This window comes from Oncorhynchus keta, chromosome 34, assembly GCF_023373465.1.
Source record: "Oncorhynchus keta strain PuntledgeMale-10-30-2019 chromosome 34, Oket_V2, whole genome shotgun sequence".
NCBI lineage: Eukaryota > Metazoa > Chordata > Actinopteri > Salmoniformes > Salmonidae > Oncorhynchus > Oncorhynchus keta.
In genome coordinates this window covers 57,409,741-57,434,953 of record NC_068454.1, presented here as the reverse complement: position 1 = coordinate 57,434,953, position 25,213 = coordinate 57,409,741, and the positions used below count along the sequence as shown (strand labels likewise).

Sequence of the window (25,213 nt, the reverse complement as noted above, 5' to 3'; positions counted from 1 at the left end):
GCTCTTCTCCTTGAAGTTTGCGGTTGTGTAAAAATATATAATTTTTTAGCCTATAGTGTGTGTACTTCACTGTATTTGCGGTTGGGATATCGCTCTTCAATTGCAAAAGTTCAAAATCGCTGTTAGGACGTCTTTAACAGTGTTGCACATTTATGTACAGTTGTGGCCAAACGTTTTGAGAATGACACAAATATTAATTTTCACAAAGTCTGCTGCCTCAGTTTGTATGATGGCAATTTGCATATACTCCAGATTGTTATGAGGGGTGATCAGATGAATTGCAATTTATTGCAAAGTCCCTCTTTGCCATGCAAATGATCTGAATCCCCAAAAAACATTTCCACTGCATTTCAGCCTTGGACCAGCTGACATCATGTCAGTGATTCTCTCGTTAACACAGGTGTGAGTGTTGATGAGGACTGAAGATCACTCTGTCATGCTGATTGAGTCGAATAACAGACTGGAAGCTTCAAAAGGAGGCTGGTGCTTGGAATCATCGTTCTTCCTCTGTCAACCATGGTTACCTGCAAGGAAACACGTGCCGTCATCATTGCTTTGAACAAAAAGGGCTTCACAGGCAAGGATATTTCTGCCAGTAAGAATTTCACCTAAAAACAACCATTTATCGGATCATCAAGAACTTCAGGGAAAGCGGTTCAATTGTTGTGAAGAAGGCTTCAGGGCGCCCAAGAAAGTCCAGCAAGCGCCAGGAACGTCTCCTAAAGTTGATTCAGCTTGCAGGAATGGCAGCAGGCAGGTGTGAGTGCATCTGCACGCACACAGTGTGGCGAAGACTTTTTGAGGATGGCCTGGTGTCAAGAAGGGCAGCAAAGAAGCCACTTCTCTCCAGGAAAAACATCAGGGACAGACTGATATTCCGCAAAAAGTACAGGGATTGGACTGCTGAGGACTGGGGTAAAGTCATTTTCTCTGACGAATCCCCTTTCCGATTCTTCGGGGCATCCGGAAAAAAGCTTGTCCAGAGAAGACAAGGTGAGCGCTACCATCCTGTGTCATGCCAACAGTAAAGCATCCTGAGACCAGTCATGTGTGGGGTTGCTTCTCAGCCAAGAGAGTGGGCTCACTCACAATTTTGCCTAAGAACACAGCCATGAATAAAGAATGGTACCAACACATCGTCCGAGAGCATCTTCCCCCAACCATCCAGGAACAGTTTGGTGATGCCATTTCCAGCATAACTGAGAACCTTGCCATAAGGCAAAAGTGATAATAAGTGGCTTGGGGAACAAAACATCAATATTTTGGGTCCATGGCCAGGAAACTCCCCAGACCTTAATCCCATTGAGAACTTGTGGTCAATCCTCAAGAGGCGGGTGGACAAACAAAAACCCACAATTCTGACAAACTCCAAGCATGGATTATGCTAGAATGGGCTGCCATCAGTCAGGATGTGGCCCAGAAATTAATTGACAGCATGCCAGGGCGGATTGCAGACACACACACACACACACACACACACACACACACACACACACACACACACACACACACACACACACACACACACACACACACACACACACACACACACACACACACACACACACACACACACACACACACACACACACACACAAAATTACATCACACTGATGTATTTGACTGTCTTGTATTTTTCCCCATGCAATGTGTGACAGTTGCTTGTACAGCTGACAATATGTGGTTATATTATTTTTCACCCTTGCCTATCATCTCTCTCCTTCAATTAGAAACCTGTCCCACCTGTTCTCTCTCTCTCTCTCCTTCTCTTACTCTCTCGCTTGCTCTCTCTGACCCGTCCTCCTCCTGGCTGGTGGCTTGTCATGACTAGCCTGAAGTAGATGTTAATGTTTGACTAGAGGGAAGGAGGGCCGTGGCTAGCCATATATAGCTTTGCTTCTTGGGCAATGCACGCACTTTCTTTCAGTTCTCCTCCTGTAGCATATGAGGTGTCTGTCTGTCCTCTGAGGAGGAATTACCTAAAAGTCTAGAAGAGAGAATAAAGCGTTCCTAAGAAGTCATGGGTAAGTGCATTGTAACTGTGTTGTCCATTCAGTAGTGTTTAGAAGGGTTTGGGGAATGTTTACATTGTCTGTCAATTAGTTACATTCAGGGCAATTGACAGGAACTCTAGCTTCAAAACTGTGTGGTAATTTTGTAATCCCAAATACTAATTGCTATTGGAGGGGATTTTAGTATACCAGATATGTAGGCTTGTTCATGTTTGTAGATTATACACCCTCTTTTTCAGAAAAGAGATAACAGAGATAATGATCTTGCTTCTTTATTAAGTCTCTGGGTGTCCACGATACTTTTGTATTTGGTGTTGCAGTGTTTCTTCATAGCTACCATTGACATAAATGCCTAAAGCCAGGTAAACACGTTAGCACTAGTACTAGCAGTGGCTAAGGTACATTTTTCATTATTTTCTTACTTGCAGGTTGGTTGTAGGCAATGGGTGTGTGTGGTACTGACATTTTGTTTTGTATAGTCCTTGCCTAAAAACTACTTGAACATAAACCTTTTCACTATGCCAGGGCAAATTCCAAACTGTAATTGTTGGTATCCATGGTGCTGCCCCGGTGCTGTACTGTAACCTTGCTTTACGTATGTGTCGTTCAAACACAAATATGCTACAGGAGACTGGTTTGGTTTACAAAGGTCTTGGTGTTTATTCAGAAAAAGTAAAGCTGAAATCAACATACCAATAGCCCCCCTATGATTTACTGCATGTTTCAAACACAATAATCTTGATGTTACCCTTCTCACACTATGCAGCCAAGCCGAGTCAAACAAGCTAGTTATTTACCATAGTTGCCAAAAAAACATGCTAGAGAGAACAATGTGCAAGACCATATCCATGCCAGCACAGTACAGTTTGGATCAGCACAATAGTATAAAAAGTGTACACGTTATCTCTCTTCCCCTCCTAATGTTTTTGAGTTACTAGACTATGGTGCTAACCTTCTAGATGTTGGGCCACATTGCATGTTAAATTACTCTAAATAACTGCAGTTCCTCAAGCGATATTTTTAGGTCTGTTTGAAAAGAGAATGAAACTTGCGACACCATATTCTCTTCTCCCTCCTCCTCCATTTGCGTGTCTCAGAGGTGCTGGTGCTGATGGACTTTGAGGGCATGATGGGAGATGAGATGACGGTGCAGGTGGGAGATGTGTTGACGAGTGTCACCAAGCCCAGCGAGGAGGGCTGGCTGGAGGGAGAACTGAGGGGCAAGAGGGGCATCTTCCCCGCTAACTTCGTCAAGGTACAGTATGTCCATCAAGAGTTTGCCTTCAGTCCCAGGATTAGGATGAATATCATCTCAATTCAGTCAACGAAGGAAGTCAAATTAAATTATATTCTGTCAAGGAACTGAAATTCCATTATATCAGTTTACATCCTTCCTTGACTGATTTGAAATCAATTTGACCCCGACTCTGACCAGCCTATTGTCCGTGCATTTCTCATGTGCAATCCATTGTCTAATACTTGACTCATTAGCTTTTTCCTTGTGTGTGTTTGCATATTTTATTTCCCACACAGGAGGTGCCAGTGTATTTGATAGGTGACAGCCAGAGGGAACCAAGAAGCCTACGGAAATGTATGTGTCACTCTCCAATGGCTTTAAACCTCCACTACCATAACGCTCTGCTTATTGTGTGTCCCATAACTTGGATCTGTAGCTTAAACTGTAGACATATATGTTTCCCAGTCTGTCAAACACGAACCCTGTTTTGTACTGAAATGTGGAAGTGTTTTGGTTCGTGCTCATCGAGATACACGCACACTTTGTCAGCACGACAGGCACAAACAAGTAATTAAAGGCCTTGTGTAGATATACAGCCTCGCCTGCTAGCACCAAGCTTAAATATAATGTATAAGGAAGGAACAGATCAAAACCACAGTCTACTGTTACAGCACAGTCACTTTGAGGGATTCAATTCGTTACAACACGAAGAAGCTTTGATTATTCTAGTCATGCTCTGAGTCTGGAGTCTACAAGTTATCATATTGAGACTTCTGTATTTGTTTACTTCTGAATTTCTCTACTGAATTTCTATTCATCATTAGTTTTAACTATCATTTTACAATAATAAGAGCAGTCTTGACTAATGATGTGGCTGGTACAATGCTTTGCTCATGCAGCAAGGATGATTAAGCAAACAAGGAAGTGTGAGGTGGCCTTTGCCTACAGTCCCTTGAATGAGGATGAGCTGGAGCTGGTTGTCGGGGAGACCATTGAGATCCTCAGAGAGGTACGGTGTTGCTTTTATCATTACTGACACTATCAATAGATGGGAAAACACTTGCAAACATACTAGAGAAGGAATCTCAAACAAATATCCCACAAGACAATTTAACAAGGCCCTAGACCCAAATTAGTTTGAGACCCCTGCTATAGAGTATCAGTGTAAATTAGTTGTAGGTTCTTGGAGAGAACATTAGCTGCTCTATTTCGAAAATATATGTTTATGTTTTTGCTTCATAATTGGAGTGTCATATCATATTTACTTTCTTTGTATCATATCTCTAATGGCAAATGCATGAGCAACCACAAATCATTTATCTTGTTTGCCTAGCTAGATATGATACTAAAATATCACCCCTCCAAAAGCTCAGGTAACCAAATTGTCGCACAGACATTTCAGCAATGCATATTCATTGTGATGTTTCCCCAAGGTTATGCTGAGAAATCGCATTTCCCGCACACATTCCAACTTCACTTTGACATGTGTAGAGATGAGGGATCTTAATTTTAGCCAGTTTGCTACAGCAGGAAAATAATCCTGCAACAGTAACAGGAAATGATAGATATTATGTGGATCACACATAATGCACCTTAATTGGGGAGCACGGGCTCGTGGTAATGGTTTCACCGTTCCAGACATTATTATGAGCCATCCTCCCCTCATATAGCCTCCACTGATGTGGAATATTATTCATGGACATTTCATAGGGGAATTTACAAACTTCTGAAACCTTTTTAAACCTCAAATACACTCTGATTTCTCCTGCAACCGGATGATCAATTGAAGATTCTACATCTGTAGACATTATGCTGACCAAACCTGTTGTGAGAATTCCTATGCATGTGGATGATTGGTGAAATATGCTCTGCTACACTGTACTATTCTTACATTTCTGTTTCTCTTTCTTTTGACTTCTCTCTCTTTTACCTCTCCCTTGTAACACTTGACAGATTGAAGATGGGTGGTGGATGGGAATGAAAAGTGGTAAAGTGGGAGCGTTTCCATCAAACTTCACCAAAGAGATATTTGTCTCTCCAAAAGGTGGGATGGGCACATTTTTCACATGGCCTTTTTTTGTTCTGAGAGTGGACTTGAATCAATATATCCTTATAGAACTTCCTTCTCAATCTTTTTCAGATGTTAAGCATAACGAGAGCAAAACCAGACCCAAACTCTCAGACACAATGTTCAGTAAAGAGGTATGGAATGCAATATAAATCAAAATACAATAAATATGGGACTTTTTCTCTCCCGAAAAACTAGTTGTGAGATGCCACTGATTAATTTAATACATTTGTCTTTTTTTTAAGACAAAGCTACCTCAGAGGACGAGTGTGAGGAACAAATCAAGAAATGGTAAGTTTCTATAGTTCTAATTCCTACTTTATGTAGGTCGTATAAATGAGTGGACTGCATTCTGAAATACATTTTAAATTGTCAAATAAAAGGCCCATCCTTGTACCCCTCATCAAATTCACCCTCCTTGTGGGAGATACTTTTTGATACATTGAAGGAAACTGCAAAGCAATGTCTCCACTGAATATAGAAATGTTCTGATGTACTACAACAACAGTGAGACCTCTGCTTGTGACAAGTGTTCTATTTTTGGACCAAACTACCACTTAGGCAGGTGTCCAAAAAGAACAGACAGCCACATCATTGGCATGTGACAGTCAGTAATTCCCACAGTTTACCAAATAGGCTATGTGGGTGTGGGCCCACAGAAACTCTGACAGTAACACTGGCTTGGTGTCACCGTTTAACGTGGAAAGAGATTAATGGTTCAAATAGGTTCAAGTCAATGCTTCACAGTTCATATCCTTCTCAGAAAAATATATGGATGTATGGACTGATATTCTTCTTTGATTGGTTAGTCATGATCAGTGGTGTAAAGTACTTCAGCAAAAATACTTTAAAGTACTATTTAAGTCGTTTTTGGGGGTATCTGTACTTTACTATTTATATTTTTGACAACTTTTACTTTACTGCATTCCTAAAGAAAAGAATGTACTTTTTACTCCATACATTTTCCCTGACAACCAAAAGTACTCGCTATATGTTGAATGCTCAGTAGGACAGGAAAATGGTCCAATTCACGCACTTATCAAGAGAACAAGTGGTCATCCCTACTGCCTCTGATCTGGCAAACTCACTAAACACAAATGCATTGTTTGTAAATGATGTCTGTTGGAGTGTACCCTGGCTATTTTAAAAACGGAGGTACATTTTAAAACCAAGACAATGGTGCCGTGGAATTTGTTTTATATAAGGAATTTGAAATTATTTATACTTTTACTTTTGATACTTAAGTATATTTAGAACCAAATACTTTTAGACTTTTACTCAAGTAGTATTTTACTTGGAGACTTTCACATTTACTTGAGTAACTTTCTTTTTTAGGTATACATCATTTTACGACATAATCTTAAAGCCAATCTATTCCAGCCAAGCATTGCTTAGGTTCTCTTTATAACGCTCCCCTCTCTATTATGTCTACTCAGTGAAAGAATGTTGTCAAGTCATGTTCGACTACGCAGCCTTGACCGAGGACGAGTTGAATCTAAAGAAGGGAGACATTGTTACAATCATCACCAAGGTTTGGGTCTTTGTACTAATGTTGTCATTTATGTTCCCCAATACAATATACTGTACCTTAATGACTTTATGCCCTTTGGGGCCAAAATCAAGAATATAATGCTCCAGTTTTGGACTAGAATAAACCTGGTTATACAATTTCATCAATATTTTTTTCTCCTCTTCAACCAGACAAGCCTGTTATGTGACTTGTGAGTAATTCCGTGAAAATATGTGCCACATTACACTAGATGACAAAGCTTGCACAATTACATAAGTAGGGAAACCATCCCAAAATCTGATGGTATAAATTATATTCCAAATTACAGTGGTGTAAAGTAACTACATTAAGTAGAAATACATTGAAGTACTACTTAAGTTTTTTTGGGGGGGTATCTGTACTTTACTTTACTATTTATATTTTTAACAACTATTACTTTTACTCCACTACATTCCTAAAGAAAATATGTACTTTTTACTCCCATACATTTTCATTGACACCCAAAAGTACTTGTTACATTTCAAATGCTCAGGTAGGACAACAATGTAGTCCAATTTACGCATCTTCACTATCAATATAATGTGTTGTCATACCTACTGCCTCTGATCTGGCGGACTCACACAAAAAAATACTTTGCTTGTTAATTATGTCTGACTGTTGGAGTGTGCCATTAGCACTCTATAAAACAAATAATTATATATATATACACCGTACCAGTCAAAAGTTTGGACACACATACTCATTCAAGGGTTTTTCTTTATTTTTACATTGTAGAATAGTAGTGAAGACATCAAAACTATGAAATAACACATATAGAATAATGTAGTAGCCAAAAAAGTGTTAGACAAATGAAAATATATTTTATATTTGAGATTCTTCAAAGTAGCCACCGTTCGCCTTGATGACAGCTTTGCACACTCTTGGCATTCTCTCAACCAGCTTCATGAGGTAGTTACCTGGAATGAATTGTTAAAAGTTCATTTGTGGAATATCTTTCCTTCTTAATGTGTTTGAGCCAATCAGTTGTGTTGTGACAAGGTAGGGGTGGTAAACAGAAGATAGCCTACATATTACGGCAAGGAGAAACGACAGTCCATCATTACACTTTTTTGGTTCCTACATGAGTCCATATGTGTTATTTAATAGTTTTGATGTCGTCACTATTATTCTACATTGTAGAAAATAGTTTAAAAAAAAAGAAAAACCCTTGAATGAGTAGGTGTGTCCAAACTTTTGACTGGCACTGTTTATATAAAAGAGAGAATCGTGCCGTCTGGTTTGCTTAAAATAAGGAATTAGAATTTTTATTTTGACTCAAATATTTTTTCCACCACTGTACTTAAGTATATTCAAAACCAAATACTTTTAGACTTTTACTCAAGTAGTATTTTACTCAAGTAGGGTGACCTTTACTGTTACTTGAGTCATTTTATATTAAGGTATCTTTACTTTTACTCAAGTATGATATTTGAGTACTTTTTTCCACCACTGCTAAATTATAAGTGGAAAAGGGAGTATTATGATAACTTTGAAGATCAAATAATAATGTCTACTGTGGGCAATGACCATGCTTCCCCTGACCCTCTGTTAACCTCTCAGATGTTCAGATTACTTGTTGTTTTATGATCTGTGTGTAGTTATTTGAGTTGCTCTTTACACAATCTCTTCTTCTGAAGGAAACAGAGGACGAGGGCTGGTGGGAGGGAGAGATGAACGGACGCAGAGGTTTTTTCCCGGACAATTTCGTCATGGTGATACCCACGATAGACGGTCTCCAAGTGAGTTAGAGCAGGGAATGAGGGAAACATTCCCAGGGATAGTCTCGCTGTAGCCCTTTGAATGGGAATTTCCCCCCACACATTCCAGGGGGGTTTAGCCATTACATTACACTGACCTAAGCAGCTATGACACCAACCAGTAATGAACATGAGCTATTTATTAAACCGCAACAGGTCAATAAAAACAAATCCCTTTATCTACAGTTGGCTAACAAAAAAAATACATTCTCAGTCAAGTTTTTCTTATATTTTTTTATATAACCTTTGTTTAACTAGACAAGTCAGTTAAGAACAAATTCTTATTTACAATGACAGCAGGTTAACTGCCTTGTTCAGGGGCAGAACAACATATTTTGACCTTGTCAGCTCAGGGATTCATCTAGCCACCTTGCGGTTACTGGCCAAATGCTCTATCCACTAGGCTACCTGTCAACCTTTACTTAACTAACTTATAAAGGTTTCTGACTCAAAGATCTCTTCAACATCTGCAGTTTAGGAGTCACTGACTTCACATTTCCGTCTGTGGAAAAAGAGTGTTAGTTTATTTTGAATTGTATTACTTTTATATATATATATTTTTTTAAATAAAACAATAAAACACTATACGAATGGCCGCTCGAGTCAATGGGTGCTCTAATCAGTGGGTGCTCTAATCAGTGGGTGCTCTAATCAGTGGGTGTGTGTTGCAGCAAATAGGCAGCAAAGAGAGACTGAGCCAACCTGTTGTGTTTTCCTTCCCTTTTCCTCCAGTCTGGAAGCACCAGCCAACCACCTGCGCGCCGTGGCACGGAAAGACGCTCAGGTAAATACAGCAACTTCCTGTTTCAACAGAGAGACCAGTGCCACAGCATATACTGTTACACCAGTTAGTCCATGACACCAATATGACAGTACAGAATGTCTTGTGATTTAGATGCTGACGATGGAGCTTATGAGGTGTAACATAATAACTGGTGCAACAAAATATACTGTGACACCCATAGAGATCCTATTAGTATTAGTGTGTTAGTATTTTAATTCCTAATTCTATGGTGACACCAATCTGTGACACACCGGTATGACAACATAGATTGTCTTGTGATTTAGAGATGCTGAATTAGAGAATTCTCACACGAGGAAATGGCTACGGTTGCTACTGTTTTCAGTGTTCAGTCTGGCACGGTGTTCATGTTTTAGGGTGTGTGAGGTTGTTGCTTTAGCAGCTGAATATGAGATTTTGTGTGGTCCAAATTGCTTCCTGAATATTTCAAAATCAAGGTCTTTGCATTTTACAGATACTGTTCTTGTGGATGGAAAACAGACATTAACATAGGCACGTCACAAAAAAATGTAATACTCAGCATGAGTGAGTATCTAAGGGTCAAATGAGCTTTTAAAATTGAGTGACAACGGCACATCCACTCTGCCTGTCTGTCTGTCGGCTGTCTGTAACTGAACTACAATTAGGTTTTTATTAGCAAACCAGGCCACAGACACACTCACATTTCCTCAGTCCAGGCTACATAGGCAAATCTTATGTAAGTGAAAATCTACCTAAAGAGCAATATAACACAGGAAAGCTATATTAACGGATGTCCCTGGTAACAGGTTAGATGTAGTTTGTAGTTTGTATGATGTAAATGGAAGCTCCCAATCATCCCTATTTCAGATGCTCGTTTTTATTGCCTCTCAATTATCTATAGCTATGCATCATACAATGAAGTTGGGTATAGCATAAATGATTGTTCATTGTTGAAGTTTCAAAGCTGTTTCAATTTGACCTCTCTTGACCTGCTATCTATGTGGTGTATCTCGAAGACACAGTTCCCTTTCGAGTTTTTATGACTGTATGTTGTTCAATGAAGGAATAGACCCACTGGGAACACCACGTCATTTCAATGTGGATAATATGTTGTCAGTGCCGTTCAAAATTAGGAATAGATTATTACTGCAATTGTGAGGATCCCCACAGACCTGCGACAACCTATGCATGCTATCTATAACATAAGAAGAAATGTACAGTTTCAGTAACCTCACAGCGACCAACCATGGTTGTGTTAATCATTTTAAGGATGAATGTTACATTAGTTTGTAAGATAGACTTAACTTTTACTGTATTACAAAAGGTAATATTGAATTGGGCTTGGTTGATATAAAGAGAGAATCGTGCCGCCTGGTTTGTTTAAAATAAGGAATTTGATGTCGAGCATTTACTTTTATTTTTTACTTTTACTCAAATATGACAATTGAATACTTTTTCCACCACTGAACTTAAGTTACATTCAAAACCAGATACTTTTAGACTTTTACTCAAGTAGTATTTTACTGGGTGACTTTCACTTTTACTTGAGTCATTTTCTATTAAGGTACCTTTACTTCTACTCATGAATGACAATTTAGTACTTTTTCCACCACTGCATTGTAGAATAATAGTGGAGACATCAAAACTATGAAATAACACATAGAATCATGTAGTAACCCAAAAAGTGTTCAACAAATCAAAATATATTTTATATTTGAGATTCTTCAAAGAAGCCACCCTTTGCCTTGATAACAGCTTTGCTCACTCTTGGCGTGACTAGCTTCATGAGGTAGTCACTTGGAATGCATTTCAATTAACAGCTGTGACTTGTTAAAAGTTCATTTGTGGAATTTCTTTCCTTCTTTAATGTGTTTGAGCCAATCAATTGTGTTGTGATAAAGTAGGGGTGGTATACAGAAGATAGCCCTATTTGGTAAAAGACCAAGTCCATATAATGGCAAGAACTGCTCAAATAAGCACAAAGAAATGACAGTCCATCATTACTTTAAGACATGAAGGTCAGTCAATCCATAACATTTCAAGAACTTTGAACATTTCTTCAAGTGCAGTCGCAAAAACCATCAAGCGCTATGATGAAACTGGCTCTCACGAGGACCGCCACAGGAAAGGAAGACCCAGAGTTACCTCTGCTGCAGAGGATATGTTGATTAGAGTTACCAGCCTCAGATTGCAGCCCAAATAAATGCTTCACAGAGTTCAAGTAACAGACACATCTCAACATCAACTGTTCATAGTAGAAGGTGTGAATCAGGCCTTCATGGTTGAATTGCTGCAAAGAATCCACTACTAAAGGACACCAATAATAAGAAGAGACTTGCTTGGGCCAAAAAAACACGATCAATGGAAATTAGACCGGTGGAAATCTGTCCTTTAGTCTGATGAGTCAAAATGTGCGATTTTTGGTTCCAACCGCCGTGTCTTTGTTAAACGCAGAGTAGGTGAACGGATGATCTACGTGTGGTTCCCACCGTGAAGCATGGAGGAGGAAGTGTGATGCTGTGGGGGTGCTTTGCTGGTGACACTGTCTGTGATTTATTTAGAATTCAAGGCGCACTTAACTAGCATGTCTACCACAGCATTCTGCAGCGATACACCATCCCATCTGGTTTGCACTTAGTGGGGCTATCATTTGTTTATCAACGGGACAGTGACCCAACACACACCTCCAGGTTGTGTATGGGCTATTTAACCAAGAAGGAGAGTGATGGAGTGCTGCATCAGATGACCTAGCCTCCACAATCACCCGACCTCAACCAAGTTCAGATGGTTTGGGATGAGTTGGACCGCAGAGTGAAGGAAAAGCAGTGAACAAGTGCTCAGAATATGTGGGAACTCCTTCAAGACTGTTAGAAAAGCATACCTCATTAAGCTGTTTGAGAGAATGCCAAGAGTGTGCAAAGCTGTCATCAAGGGTGGCTACTTCGAAGAATCTAAAATCTAAAATATATTTTTTGTTTACTACATGATTACATATGTGTTATTTCATAGTTTTGATGTCTTCAAGTATTATTATACAATGTAGAAAATAGTACAAATAAAGAAAATGATGATCTGGCATTGTTTTAAAGTGACAAATTCAACTTATTTTATGTTGAGATTTGGTGATGACAAAATCCTGTGGTTGTAATTTCACCCTCAAAACAACAGTTTACGAGGATGACTTTTTTCAAATCCAATGTCGTTTCCATGTAGATTCCATGTCACAATACGCTGACAAATGAGATTGAAACAACATTGATTCAACCAGTTAGTTCCCAGTGGGGAGGGACAGACAGCATGTAACACATGTTTTGCCTTAAACAGTAAAGAGGATGTGAGAGTCCAATCTTGATACTGTCAGTACCACACATAGCAGGATGTGGTGCACAGGCAGGTTTCATCTGAGGGCACGAGATCTTGTTTCAAACACACACTTCTGCTGAAGGTGCACATTGTGTTTAAGACGCTAACTGTTAGTTAGCTGTTAGGCTGGATGTTTCTTCCCAGCTTTAAATAAATGAAGCCTTTTTAATTGAATACGAAGGGTACACAACATTAAGATGCAATATTTCAATCACGTCATTTATTTTTAATGATACAATCAGTGCACAAATATTCAAAGGAAGCTTGTTATTGCTTACATGGCCCCTTTGACATGTTGAGGCGCTCACTCTCGCTGAACATTCACAAACGTTCATATCTTCTGTGCATGAGTTTGTGTTCAAACATTAAGATGCCTAACAGTCATTTGGAGATAATATCATCCCAACTCAAAACAATCTCAGCCAGAGTCAAGCCTCTGCACTTGAGTCCCTGCACCCCACCCCATCGCTTCCACTACTCCAATGGCGTCTAGTGTCACTGGGGGGTTGCAGATATGACACAGGAAGTCCTACACCATGATGGAGAGGGGGGTGTGATACAGTACGTCACATGAACTGGCTGAGATGCCTTGGAGGAAGCCAGGGGGTGGGCGACCGTAGAGAGCTCTGTCTGTCACAGTGGCTTTTCACAAGTGGTCCAAGCAGCAACTCTGCAACAACTCTAGTGCCTCACATTGGTGGAAGGGCTTGGTCAGGGAGTTTTACGTGTATTTTGAAGAAGGTAGGCTCTATTCTCGTTGATTTGCTATTGGTACTCTTAGTCTGTGGAATTCATCATCACCAGTCACTTTTGGTGGTTTATTGTCTTACATGTCAGCATGACACTCAGCATGTTCTTCCTCTGTATCTTGAGAGATGTGCTAAAAGCTATAATGCAGATTCATGTTGTTATTGACTTAGCTGTTTTGTGGTCAGTTCCCTTAACTGCACTCTAGTTGATCATTTCTCGTTTTTATTAAACACTATAATTGCTTGGTTGACTCTTAATGGTAATTGAGAGGCAGAATATTGTGCTTTGTCAAAAGACATTCCCATAAGTCTATTATACATACTGTAGCTGTTCACACTTGAGGGATCTCCTTTATGATAAATACGTTATTTCCACCCCCAAGCCAAGGCCTTCTCAAGGGAGACTCTTGGGGAACAGTAACTACAGTATTTTGGATTCTGTAGGATTCTATTGGACACAGCTGTGACCTAGCCTGCTCCTGTGACATGCAGCATCTTGGCTTCCCATGCCACTATACTGGTTGGAATTTCTTCAAACTCAAATGGAAGAAAAATAACAACGTTTCTGCCCTACATGAATATGAATTTGCATTTCAATTAAATGATGTTAAATTCATTTTTTTGCAGAGAATGATTAACCCCGGAGGTCTGGGTCTTGATGCTGTTGTACACTCACCGTTCTCATGGCAAAGAGAACAACACACCAGTGGCAAGATAGAGATAGCTGTGGCCGTGTATAATATGGTGTGAATTCTGTGCTCTAATGTCCTTTTAGTCAAGGCAGAGGGTTCAGCGATGGAGAAGAGCAGCCTTGCAAAAGCAAAAGGTAAGATACAGCATGTTGATACTGTTCAATTAAAGTGCAGTTTTACTGTATCTGCAGTCTCATTTAACCAGATGTTGTATTACATTATACTTCGAAATCCAGAGGAGATGATGCTTCACAATTGCAAAGAGGTGTGTGTTGTCAATAAGTACTTACGAGTACCGTTTGCTTACTACTAGCAATGCTTAAATGTGCACATGTGCATACAGATGAGAAACCAGAGACTAAAGACCTGAGAAGCAACCCTCCAACCAAAGTCAAGCTCCCTGCTCCAAGTAGACCTGCACTACCACCTCCAGTGAAGCACAAGCCTCAGAAGTTCGGTTGTAGCAAGTGAGTGACTCTAGAACATCCATTTTTTTTGTCTCAGTCAACACCAACCATTTGGGTAGAGTACGGAGGTATAATAGTGCCAGCATAAAAGCAATCTTAATCCAATGTTGACACTAATATCACTCCATAGTATCAAGTATGAACGTTAATAGTGAGACTTGTAAAATAAGGATTTCTTCATGAAGCATCGCTTTCAGACTTTTCTACGGATCAGCATGGACAAATAGGGCACTCATATGGAAGCCATAGTAGTTATATATTTTCAAAAGCCAAATGATAAGAAAGCAAAAGGTCTCTGTCAAGACAGGAACTGTTTGTTCTCTTTAAACTGGCAAGGAAGGAGAGTGTGGAGGAGAGTTTTGGTTGGTGCCTAGGTTACTATAGCACATGGTCTTCATGTCTTGACGCTGAATTGCCAGGATTCCCAAACCTTGAGCGTTGCACTGGAAACTCTGGGATGAGTCCATGTGGGCCTAAACAGACGAGACTGGGAAAACAAAAAGGGCCGTCTTTACCAAGGGGAAATTGACGAATAAAAAGACTTTGGAATTGTTCTTTCTAAATAAACTGTCACATGTTGGAGGCAATGCGATGACAGTGTGGCCTTGGCTAAAAGCATATTGCTTATTTGTCAAATTAATTTGAGATTATACTTGCAAAGGTCAAACAAGTTTGTATATTTTATTAAAAGCTATGGACGTCTTTTGGTTTGTTCTAGTGAGGGTGTGGACGATGAAAGGAGAAGTCTTAATGCTTGGCTAAACATAAACTCACTGAGGTTTCAATATGCAGTGCATCAGCACCTGCCTCTAAGACCTTGCAAGAGGAAACAGGATACCACTTTTTCCACACTGTACCACAGCAATTGTCATCCACTGATAATCTCAACCGTAGAAAATGAAGCATCTCTTTCAGTTTTCTCTCTCTACATCAGAGCAATTTGGGTCAAGTTAACCTTATGAATCAACCAGTGTAGGCCTGAAAGAATTAATGTTTAACTTCTCTGAAATTATTTTTTCTCCCATTAGAGCCAATGGCGATCTCCCTCCCCTTTCACCAAAATGTATAGAGGAGAGCAACTCGGACCAGTTTGACGGAGTGGAGGTGTCCCCTGAGAAACTGAGTCACCCCACAGCCAACAGAGCCAAACCCCCACAGAGACGACCCCCATCTGCCCTCGTCACCGGTCCACAGGTATGGCAACAATATACCATACTGTATTATTATCAATATTATTATGGTACAGAATGCACCTCTGTACAGTGTACATATTATGACATACTAGGAACAGAAGTGTTTCGCTAAACCCACAATAATATTGACTAAATATGTGTATGCGACCAATAAAATTGTATTTGATTTGATTTAGGACAGATCGCATATTAGGACAGAGTCACACATCCATGGAGTCACTTTGAGTTAGTATCGTTGTCATATGTGTGGACACAACACACAGTTATGTTTCCTTCTGAGACCACAGGGAGACAATGACACATGACACATGACACATCACATGACAGTAGACCCACAACCCCTAGGTTATCATAGCGATGATGATACAATCCCTGATTTGTCTAGTGTCATGACGCCACCAGTCTATATCTGCCCAAAGGTGCACGTTGTACTCCACATCCCCTCTGAAACCACAGGGGGGCAGTGTGGCCCAACACTCATCATGCAGTGACATAATGAACCGACAACCCCAGGTTAACATAAAGATGATGATACATTCTCGGGTTAGCCTGATGTCATATTCTAATGTCACGCCACAAGTACATATCTGCCTAGAGGAATCACTGTCAACACAGTCATAGGGGCATATCAGTGGAGAATAGTGGCCCTTGTTAGATTTCATTCCTCCAGAGTTTCCCTGAAGACTGTTTGTTTGTGTGACGTGGCCCATCTGGCCCACTAAGTCTTTACTCACCCGCCCAGAGAGAGAGAGAGATGGCCTGTTCATAAGTGGCTTGACAAGTTGCATGCCATGAAGGGTTAGTGAGGCCATGATGTGAGGAATGACTCTTAAAAAGGAATTGTCATTAAGGTCATGGTTATTGTTCTAACCCTAGTCTCTGAGTGGCAGGGACCAGACAGATGCAGAAACATCGCCTAAACTGCTGAGGGTTTGCAAAATTGACTTTGATTCCATATTCATGAATACTCTATCATCATGTTAGGCCTTGTTGGCAAGTACGTAGAACACAAAATTAACATAACGTCAATGTATCTCTCTCAAAGTATCAATTAGCCACAAAGTAACAACTGACTTTAAATAAGATTACTGAGTTTGAAAAGATTTAATACAAAAGTGTTTGAATCCTGGACCTGTCAATCCTTGACAAAACATTGAGATACCTTGCCTAAACATTGCAGGTTGCAGAAAGTCATTCACCACCATCCAAGCCTGAACATCCTCCCAAGAATCCGGTAGTCGCCGGTAATCCGGTAATCTCCAGGCTAGCGCTGCCCAAGGCTATAGTGGAGGCTAGGGCAGCCCAGGAGGAGAAGCCTTGTCTTGACAGCCTACAAGCTGAGGTCAGGGCACTGAAGATTGCTCTGGAGCTGCTGCAAAACAGACACAAGTAAGTAGTATTACCCATTGATTCAGACTTCTAGATAACCAGGGGAAAAACTTGAGGAATCAGGTACATTAACCCATTTTTTCAGTTGATCCACCAAGCTATTTTCAACTATTTTGATAAAAGGCAGAATCTACCGCACACTCAAAAACGATTAGTGAAGGTGCTGGAGGCTAAATGTAAAACTAGAAAGACAGGAAAAAGTCCCTGCACACATCCAGTCAGATCTCTCCTAGCCTGGTTAAACCAGACTGAATGCTGGACTCACCATTGTTGAAACACTTCAGTATGTGTTAACCAGGCTACATTTCTCCTGCCAAAAATGTAAACCATTCCTTCATTTTCTGACTCTTCTTTGACCTCTTAGTGCATCTATTGATATATATATATATATATATATATGTTCTTTCCTTCTAGACAAGACATACAGGAACTGAAAGAGGGACTGAGAGACGAGAGAAACAAACGTGTGGCTCTGCAGGTACGTGGAATATTTACAGTGAGCTCCAAAAGTATTGGGACAGTGACACATTTTTTGTTGTTTTGGCTCTGTACTCCAGCAATTTAAATTTGAAACAATACCATGACTATGAGGTTAAAATGCAAACTGTCAAATATTGCACAAATATCTCACAAATAGCATACCCCCAGAACATGCTAACCTCCCCTGTTATTGAAATAAATAGTGAGAGGCTAGCATGTCTTGTTTTGAGCATGCAGTGGAACATACAATGTTTGGAGCATAAACACAAGCTTTTGATTTAGCTGAATATTAACACAATGTTTCCCCTGTGCAGGAGGAAGTACATGGTCTTAGGACTAAACATTCATCCTAACTGACACCATGACCGGGCAGTACATCTCAGTAAGGCTCTGCTATGTCATTCCCTTGAACACAAACTTGAAAGGGAATTCAAATGTTCCTGACGTTGGAGTGCAAGAGGGGATGGAAAGGATGAATATCTGCTTCCTCTGCAGACATACCAGCTGAGGCCACATTAAGACCTGGAATCAGTCCGTATCCCTGAAGTATCGTGGAAGATCCCCTTTATAGCTTGATAAAAACATTTGAAGGCAATGTTCCCGCATTTGCATTTACGGTCAACACTGCATTGGAAATTACCTTTAAAGGGATACTTTGGGATTTTGGAAAGTCTACTTCCCCGGATTCAGATGAACCCGTGGATACCATTTTCATGTCCCTGCGTGCAGTCAGAAGCGCAATTTCTAACTAGCATTGGTGCAATGACCTGAAGTATCTACTACCATGTTAGTAGACACCATAGACTTCCCGCCATTGCTAGTTAGCATAGGCTCGCAAAACTACCTCTATCCTTGAGTTTATCTGACTCTGGGGAAATACACAAAGGTCTTCATTGTCAAAATCACAAAGTTTAACTTCACATTTTAACACGGACCTTCCGCGATACTTTTGCGATAACGATTGAATCCAGCCCTAGATTGTGGTCAGCCATTTTGTTTGAGGGCATTCTGGACTTGATTGGCAAGGGACCAATTGAATCGACCAAAATGCTTTGTATACATCGACCAAAATACTTTGTAGCCAGGATTCAACTCAAGGTGGGTTATAGCGTAGTGCACAATACAACTGACAATGTCTCTTTTATGGGACTTTTCCCCAACGTTTACATGGTAAATGCTGCAGATGTTGGACCAAGCCTAAATCACTTTTAAAAGTATGTTATAGCGCGGCGTGCTTTAACATGCCTTGCATTGAATCCCGTCCTTTGGGTCGAAAATGTGTTTTATTTTATATTGATGATATTGTACATTTCATTGAAAGAACAACATCACCCAACGATACAGAGGACTGGTTTTATACATTGAATGTGGACTATGTTTCTCAGTGTTTATTTTTCTCTGAAAGCATATTTCTTATTTTTTGGGGTATGTTTGGGAATATTTTGAAGCATAGTGTTTGGGGAACATGAGTCAACTGAACAAACTACTTGTATCTTTTGTGCGAACTGCCATCGTATATAAGAGTAACTATAAAAATGCATTTTTTAAAATATTAAATATTACTTGTCCAAAATACTCCAGTGATTTAGCAAGCAATATTTTGCAACTATTCTGCAATAATGCATGTGTCCATTGGGAGGCACTTTTGTATTACTGTTGTTAATTCAGTGCTGCATTGTAGTTGACTTTCAGTCCACAAAAACAAAACTATATTTGTTAATTCTGTATAAATGAACCCTTTTCTCATTTTTGGATATGTCTTTGAGAATAGGTGCTAAAGTGAATCTAATTAAAACCTTGAAAATACAAACACACTGAAATGAAGTGATCCGCAGTGAAGCATGTCGATATTATACTTTTGCAGCTGGATAAAAGTGGCTGCTTCAGTCACACCAGAACATTAACTTACAGCACACTGAAAGTGAAAACAAGTTGACTTATCACAATTAACAAAAAAATAGAGGATGAAGGAAGAAAAACAACGAGAGATTTACTGTCGGATATTTGATGATATTTGATGATCAGTATTTGTTGTTTAGGGCTTTAGGAGCCCTATAGATCTGTTTCCAACTCAGCATTGGTGACATGCTTCTGGCATGGCCCGCGAAGTCTGTGAGCTGGAAAGCACATCTGGAGAGCATCTGGAACACATTACAGAGAGTGGGCTTCTGAAACTGCCATGGGAACAAACTATTTTTAAAAATGGCATTGAATACGCCTGATGGAGTGCATATTCCCTCACGGGCTAAAACGGCTAGTGTAACGTGAAATAAACTATAGTAAATAAATAGGGTTTGTTGGTACGGCAGTATTTTCATAATGTATTTCACATAAGGCCTATTGAAAGTGATCCTTCACCCGTATGAACCTGCAAAGACAACTGAAAACGGTACTTCATAAAACACATTTGATAGGTCATTAATCATAACTGTTAACAGCACAGGCATTTCCATGAAACACATCAATTTTGCAACTTCATGAAACTCCATAATCAACCAAAGAGACAATAGACAGCCTTTTCATTAGTCCAGAGCAATCTTTTTTTTTATGGAGGGAAACAGTTGCTGTAAAAGAGGAGGGATTTGAGAGAAGAGAAATGGTATCGGCAAGAGGCACGGAGCCAGAAATAAGATACGGAGGAGATTCAAAGGTAAACTAATATTAGCCTTAATAAAAAAAAGAGTCTGATACGGACTGAAAGAGAACAGTTTTACCTCGTTTCTGTGAAAGGGAAATGATGGATGAGTAGAGGGCACGAGCTTAAGCGGGTGAACCTCCAGGAAATGACAACAAAGCCCGTTTTTAATATGTGTCAATGTGTTCATAAGGAGACACAAGTCACAAACAGTACAGTTGTCACTGGTGACTGACATATCATTCAAAAGACATGGGCCCATTTTGAATGCCTTTATCAATCATTCCTTCCTCATATACTATAAAGCTTTAGTGAAACAGCACAGTTAAAAATATACAGTTGAAATCTACAATAGTGGATGGAAATGTGAACACACATAACCTAAGATGTTATTATTTCATAGAATGATACATTGTAAAAAATAAAATAAAAAGACATTGTTATTAGCATGTCACATCTATACTGAACAAAAATATAAAAGCAACATGTAATGTGTTGGTCCCATGATTCATAATCAGAAATAAAAGATCCCTGAAATGTTCCAAACACACAAAAAGCTTACAGTTGAAGTCGGAAGTTTATATACACCTTAGCCAAATACATTTAAGCTCCGTTTTTCACAATTTCTGACATTTAATCCTAGTAAAAATTCCCTGTCTTAGGTCAGTTAGGATCACCACTTTATTTTAAGAATGTGAAATGTCAGAATAATAGTAGAGAGAATGATTTATTTCAGCTTTAATTTCTTTCATCACATTCCCAGTGGGTCAGAAGTTTACATACACTCAATTAGTATTTGGTAGCATTGCCTTTGAGTTGTTTAACTTGGGTCAAACGTTTCAGGTAGCCTTCCACAAGCTTCACAAATTAAGTTGGGTGAATTTTGGCCCATTCCTCCTGACAGAGCTGGTGTAACTGAGTCAGGTTTGTAGGCCTCCTTGCACGCACATGCTTTTTCAGTTCTGCCCACAAATGTTCTATAGGCTTGAGGTCAGGGCTTTGTGATGTCCACTCCAATAACTTGACTTTGTTGTCCTTAAGCCATCCTTAAGTCCATTTGGAATGACCCACTTGCGACCAAGCTTTAACTTCCTGACTGATGTCTTGAGATGTTGCTTCAATATATCCACATAATTTTCCTCTATCCGCATGATCCCATCTATTTTGTGAAGTGCACCAGTCCCTCCTGCAGCAAAGCACCCCCACAACATGATGCTGCCACCCCCGTGCTTCACGGTTGGGATGGTGTTCTTCGGCTTGCAAGCACCCCCCTTTTTCCTCCAAACATAATGATGGTCATTATGGCCAAACAGTTCTATTTTTGTTTCATCAGACCAGAGGACATTTCTCCAAAAAGTATGATCTATGTCCCCATGTGCAGTTGCAAACCGTAGTCTGGCTTTTTTTTATGGCGGTTTTGGAGCAGTGGCCTCTTTCTTGCTGAGTGGCCTTTCAGGTTATGAAGTAGATGTCTTAACCGACTTGACAAAACTGTAGTTTGTTAACAAGAAATTTGTGGAGTGGTTGAAAAACGAGTTTTAATGACTCCAACCTAAGTGTATGTAAACTTCTGACTTCAACTGTATGTCAAACAGAAAACAAACTGGATGGACATCAGAAATAGATGGGAGAGGTTGAGGGTTGAAGTAAAACAGGACTAAAAACAAACAAAATCTAAGTATTGTAAAATAGATTGTGTCCTAAAAGCACTGCTAAAGCTAACTCTCTCCTCTGCTCTCATCCTTCTAGACCTATCGGCTGCCTTCGATACTGTGAACCATCAGATCCTCCTCTCCACCCTCTCCGAGTTGGGCATCTCCGGCGCGGCCCACGCTTGATTGCGTCCTACCTGACAGGTCGCTCCTACCAGGTGGCGTGGCGAGAATCTGTCTCCTCACCACGCGCTCTCACCACTGGTGTCCCCCAGGGCTCTGTTCTAGGCCCTCTCCTATTCTCGCTATACACCAAGTCACTTGGCTCTGTCATAACCTCACATGGTCTCTCCTATCATTGCTATGCAGACGACACACAATTAATCTTCTCCTTTCCCCCTTTCCCCCTTCTGATGACCAGGTGGCGAATCGCATCTCTGCATGTCTGGCAGACATATCAGTGTGGATGACGGATCACCACCTCAAGCTGAACCTCGGCAAGACGGAGCTGCTCTTCCTCCCGGGGAAGGACTGCCCGTTCCATGATCTCGCCATCACGGTTGACAACTCCATTGTGTCCTCCTCCCAGAGCGCTAAGAACCTTGGCGTGATCCTGGACAACACCCTGTCGTTCTCAACTAACATCAAGGCGGCCCGTTCCTGTAGGTTCATGCTCTACAACATCCGCAGAGTACGACCCTGCCTCACACAGGAAGCGGCGCAGGTCCTAATCCAGGCAATTGTCATCTCCCGTCTGGATTACTGCAACTCGCTGTTGGCTGGGCTCCCTGCCTGTGCCATTAAACCCCTACAACTCATCCAGAACGCCGCAGCCCGTCTGGTGTTCAACCTTCCCAAGTTCTCTCACGTCACCCCGCTCCTCCGCTCTCCCACTGGCTTCCAGTTGAAGCTCGCATCCGCTACAAGACCATGGTGCTTGCCTACGGAGCTGTGAGGGGAACGGCACCTCAGTACCTCCAGGCTCTGATCAGGCCCTACACCCAAACAAGGGCACTGTGTTCATCCACCTCTGGCCTGCTCGCCTCCCTACCACTGAGGAAGTACAGTTCCCGCTCAGCTCAGTCAAAACTGTTCGCTGCTCTGGCTCCCCAATGGTGGAACACACTCCCTCACGACGCCAGGACAGCGGAGTCAATCACCACCTTCCGGAGACACCTGAAACCCCACCTCTTTAAGGAATACCTAGGATAGGATAGGATAAAGGAATCCTTCTCCCCGCCCCTTAAAAGATTTAGATGCACTATTGTAAAGTGGCTGTTCCACTGGATGTCATAAGGTGAATGCACCAATTTGTAAGTCGCTCTGGATAAGAGCGTCTGCTAAATGACTTAAACGTAAATGTAAAATGTATGTATAATGTATGTAGTATGCATAAGCTGGAAGTAGAAGCCTAAGTGTCGCTGTCAATTAGTTTACTCCAATTAGGGAAGGGTGGTAGGGTTAGCAAAAAATAATACAGGAAAATACATTTGATAAATATGTGTATACTGCATCTATATAGTATATATGTACGTTTGGACATACTCATTCAAGGGTATTTCTTATTTTAAAAAACTATTTTCTACATGTAGAATGATAGTGAAGACATCAAAACTATGAAATAACACAAATTGAATCATGAAGTAAGCAAAATAGTGTTAAACAAATCAAAATATATTTTATATTTGAGATTCTTCAAAACAGGCACCCTTTGCCTTGATGACCCTTGAATGAGTATCTGTGTCCAAATGTAATTTTTTATTTGATTTAACTAGGCAAGTCAGTTAAGAACAAATTCTTATTTAATAAGAAATTGTGGGTTAACTGCTTTGTTCAGGGGCAGAACGGCAGATTTGACCTTGTCAGATCGGGGGATTTGATCTAGCAACCTTTCGGTTACTGGCCCAATGCTCTAACCACTAGGTTACCTGACACCCCAAACTGGTAGTATTTTATTTATTTTTATTTCACCTTTATTTAACCAGGTAGGCTGGTAGGTAGGCGACTTGGCCAAGATAAAGGAAAGCAGTTCGACACATACAACAGCACAGAGTTACACATGGAATAAACAAACATACAATCAATAATACAGTAGAAAAAAACTATATACAGCATGTGCAAATGAGGTAGGATAAGAGAGGTAAGGCAATAAATAGACCACGGTGGCAATTAAAGCAATTAAACACTGGAATGGTAGAATGTGCAGAAGATGAATGTGCAAGTAGAGATACTGGGATGCAAAGGAGCAAGATAAATAAATAAATATAGTATGGGGGTGAGGTAGATTGGATGGGCTAGTTTAAAGATGAGCTATGTACAGGTGCAGTGATCTGTGAGCTGATCTGACAGCTGGTGCTTAAAGCTAGTGAGGGAGGTAAGAGTCTCCAGCTTTAGTGATTTTTGCAGTTCGTTCCAGTCATTGGCAGCAGAGAACTGGAAGGAGAGGCGGCCAAAGGAAGAACTGGCTTCGGGGTGACCAGTGAGATATACCTGCTGGAGCGCGTGCTACGGGTGGGTGCTGCTATGGTGACCAGTGAGCTGAGATATGGCGGGGTTTTACCTAGCAGAGACTTGTAGATGACCTGGAGCCAGTGGGTTTGGCGACGAGTATGAAGCGAGAGCCAGCCAACGAAAGCGTACAGGTCCCAGTGGTGGGTAGTATATGGGGCTTTGGTGACAAAATGGATGGCACTGTGATAGACTGCATCCAATTTGTTGAGTAGAGTGTTGGAGGCTATTTTATAAATGACATCGTCGAAGTTGAGGATCGGTAGGATGGTCAGTTTTACGAGGGAATGTTTGGCAGCATGAGTGAAGGATGCTTTGTTGAGAAATGGGAAGCAGATTCTAGATTTAATTTTGGATTGGAGATGTTTAATGTGAGTCTGGAGGAGAGTTTACAGTCTAGCCAGGCACCTAGGTATTTGTAGTTGTCCACATATTCTAAGTCCGAACCATCCAGAGTAGTGATGCTGGACGGGTGTATATATGTATATGTGGGGTATGTACAGTATTCAAATCCCTTGACTTTTTCCAAATGTTTCTAGGTTACAGCTTTATTCTAAAATGTATTACATTTTTTATGAAAAAATGTTTCCCTTTCCCTCAAACTACACACAACACTCCATAATGGCAAAGCAAAAACAGGTTTTTAGAAATGTTTGCGAATTAAAAAATAGAAATATCACATTTATATAAGCATTCAGA

The 25,213-nt window shown here is 40.5% G+C and overlaps 1 protein-coding gene across 2 annotated transcripts; it reads left to right on the top strand.

Annotated features, from left to right (window-relative positions):
* Positions 1–1,861: 1,861 nt before the first annotated feature.
* LOC118367352 (CD2-associated protein-like) lies at positions 1,862–19,294 on the top strand. Of its 2 annotated transcripts, none has more exons than XM_052494136.1 (16): positions 1,862–2,024; positions 3,110–3,267; positions 3,546–3,603; positions 4,149–4,258; positions 5,203–5,293; positions 5,390–5,451; positions 5,563–5,608; positions 6,754–6,848; positions 8,504–8,605; positions 9,356–9,407; positions 14,274–14,318; positions 14,534–14,657; positions 15,686–15,851; positions 17,031–17,239; positions 17,654–17,717; positions 18,034–19,294. In XM_052494136.1, exons 1-16 carry the CDS (start codon positions 2,021–2,023, stop codon positions 18,070–18,072), a joined length of 1,425 nt encoding a protein of 474 aa, XP_052350096.1. In that variant the 5' UTR covers positions 1,862–2,020; the 3' UTR covers positions 18,073–19,294. The 2 variants fall into 2 exon arrangements, with proteins under 2 accessions (XP_052350096.1, XP_035606615.1); XM_035750722.2 differs by having other exon boundaries at positions 14,274–14,324.
* The last annotated feature ends 5,919 nt before the right edge of the window (positions 19,295–25,213 follow it).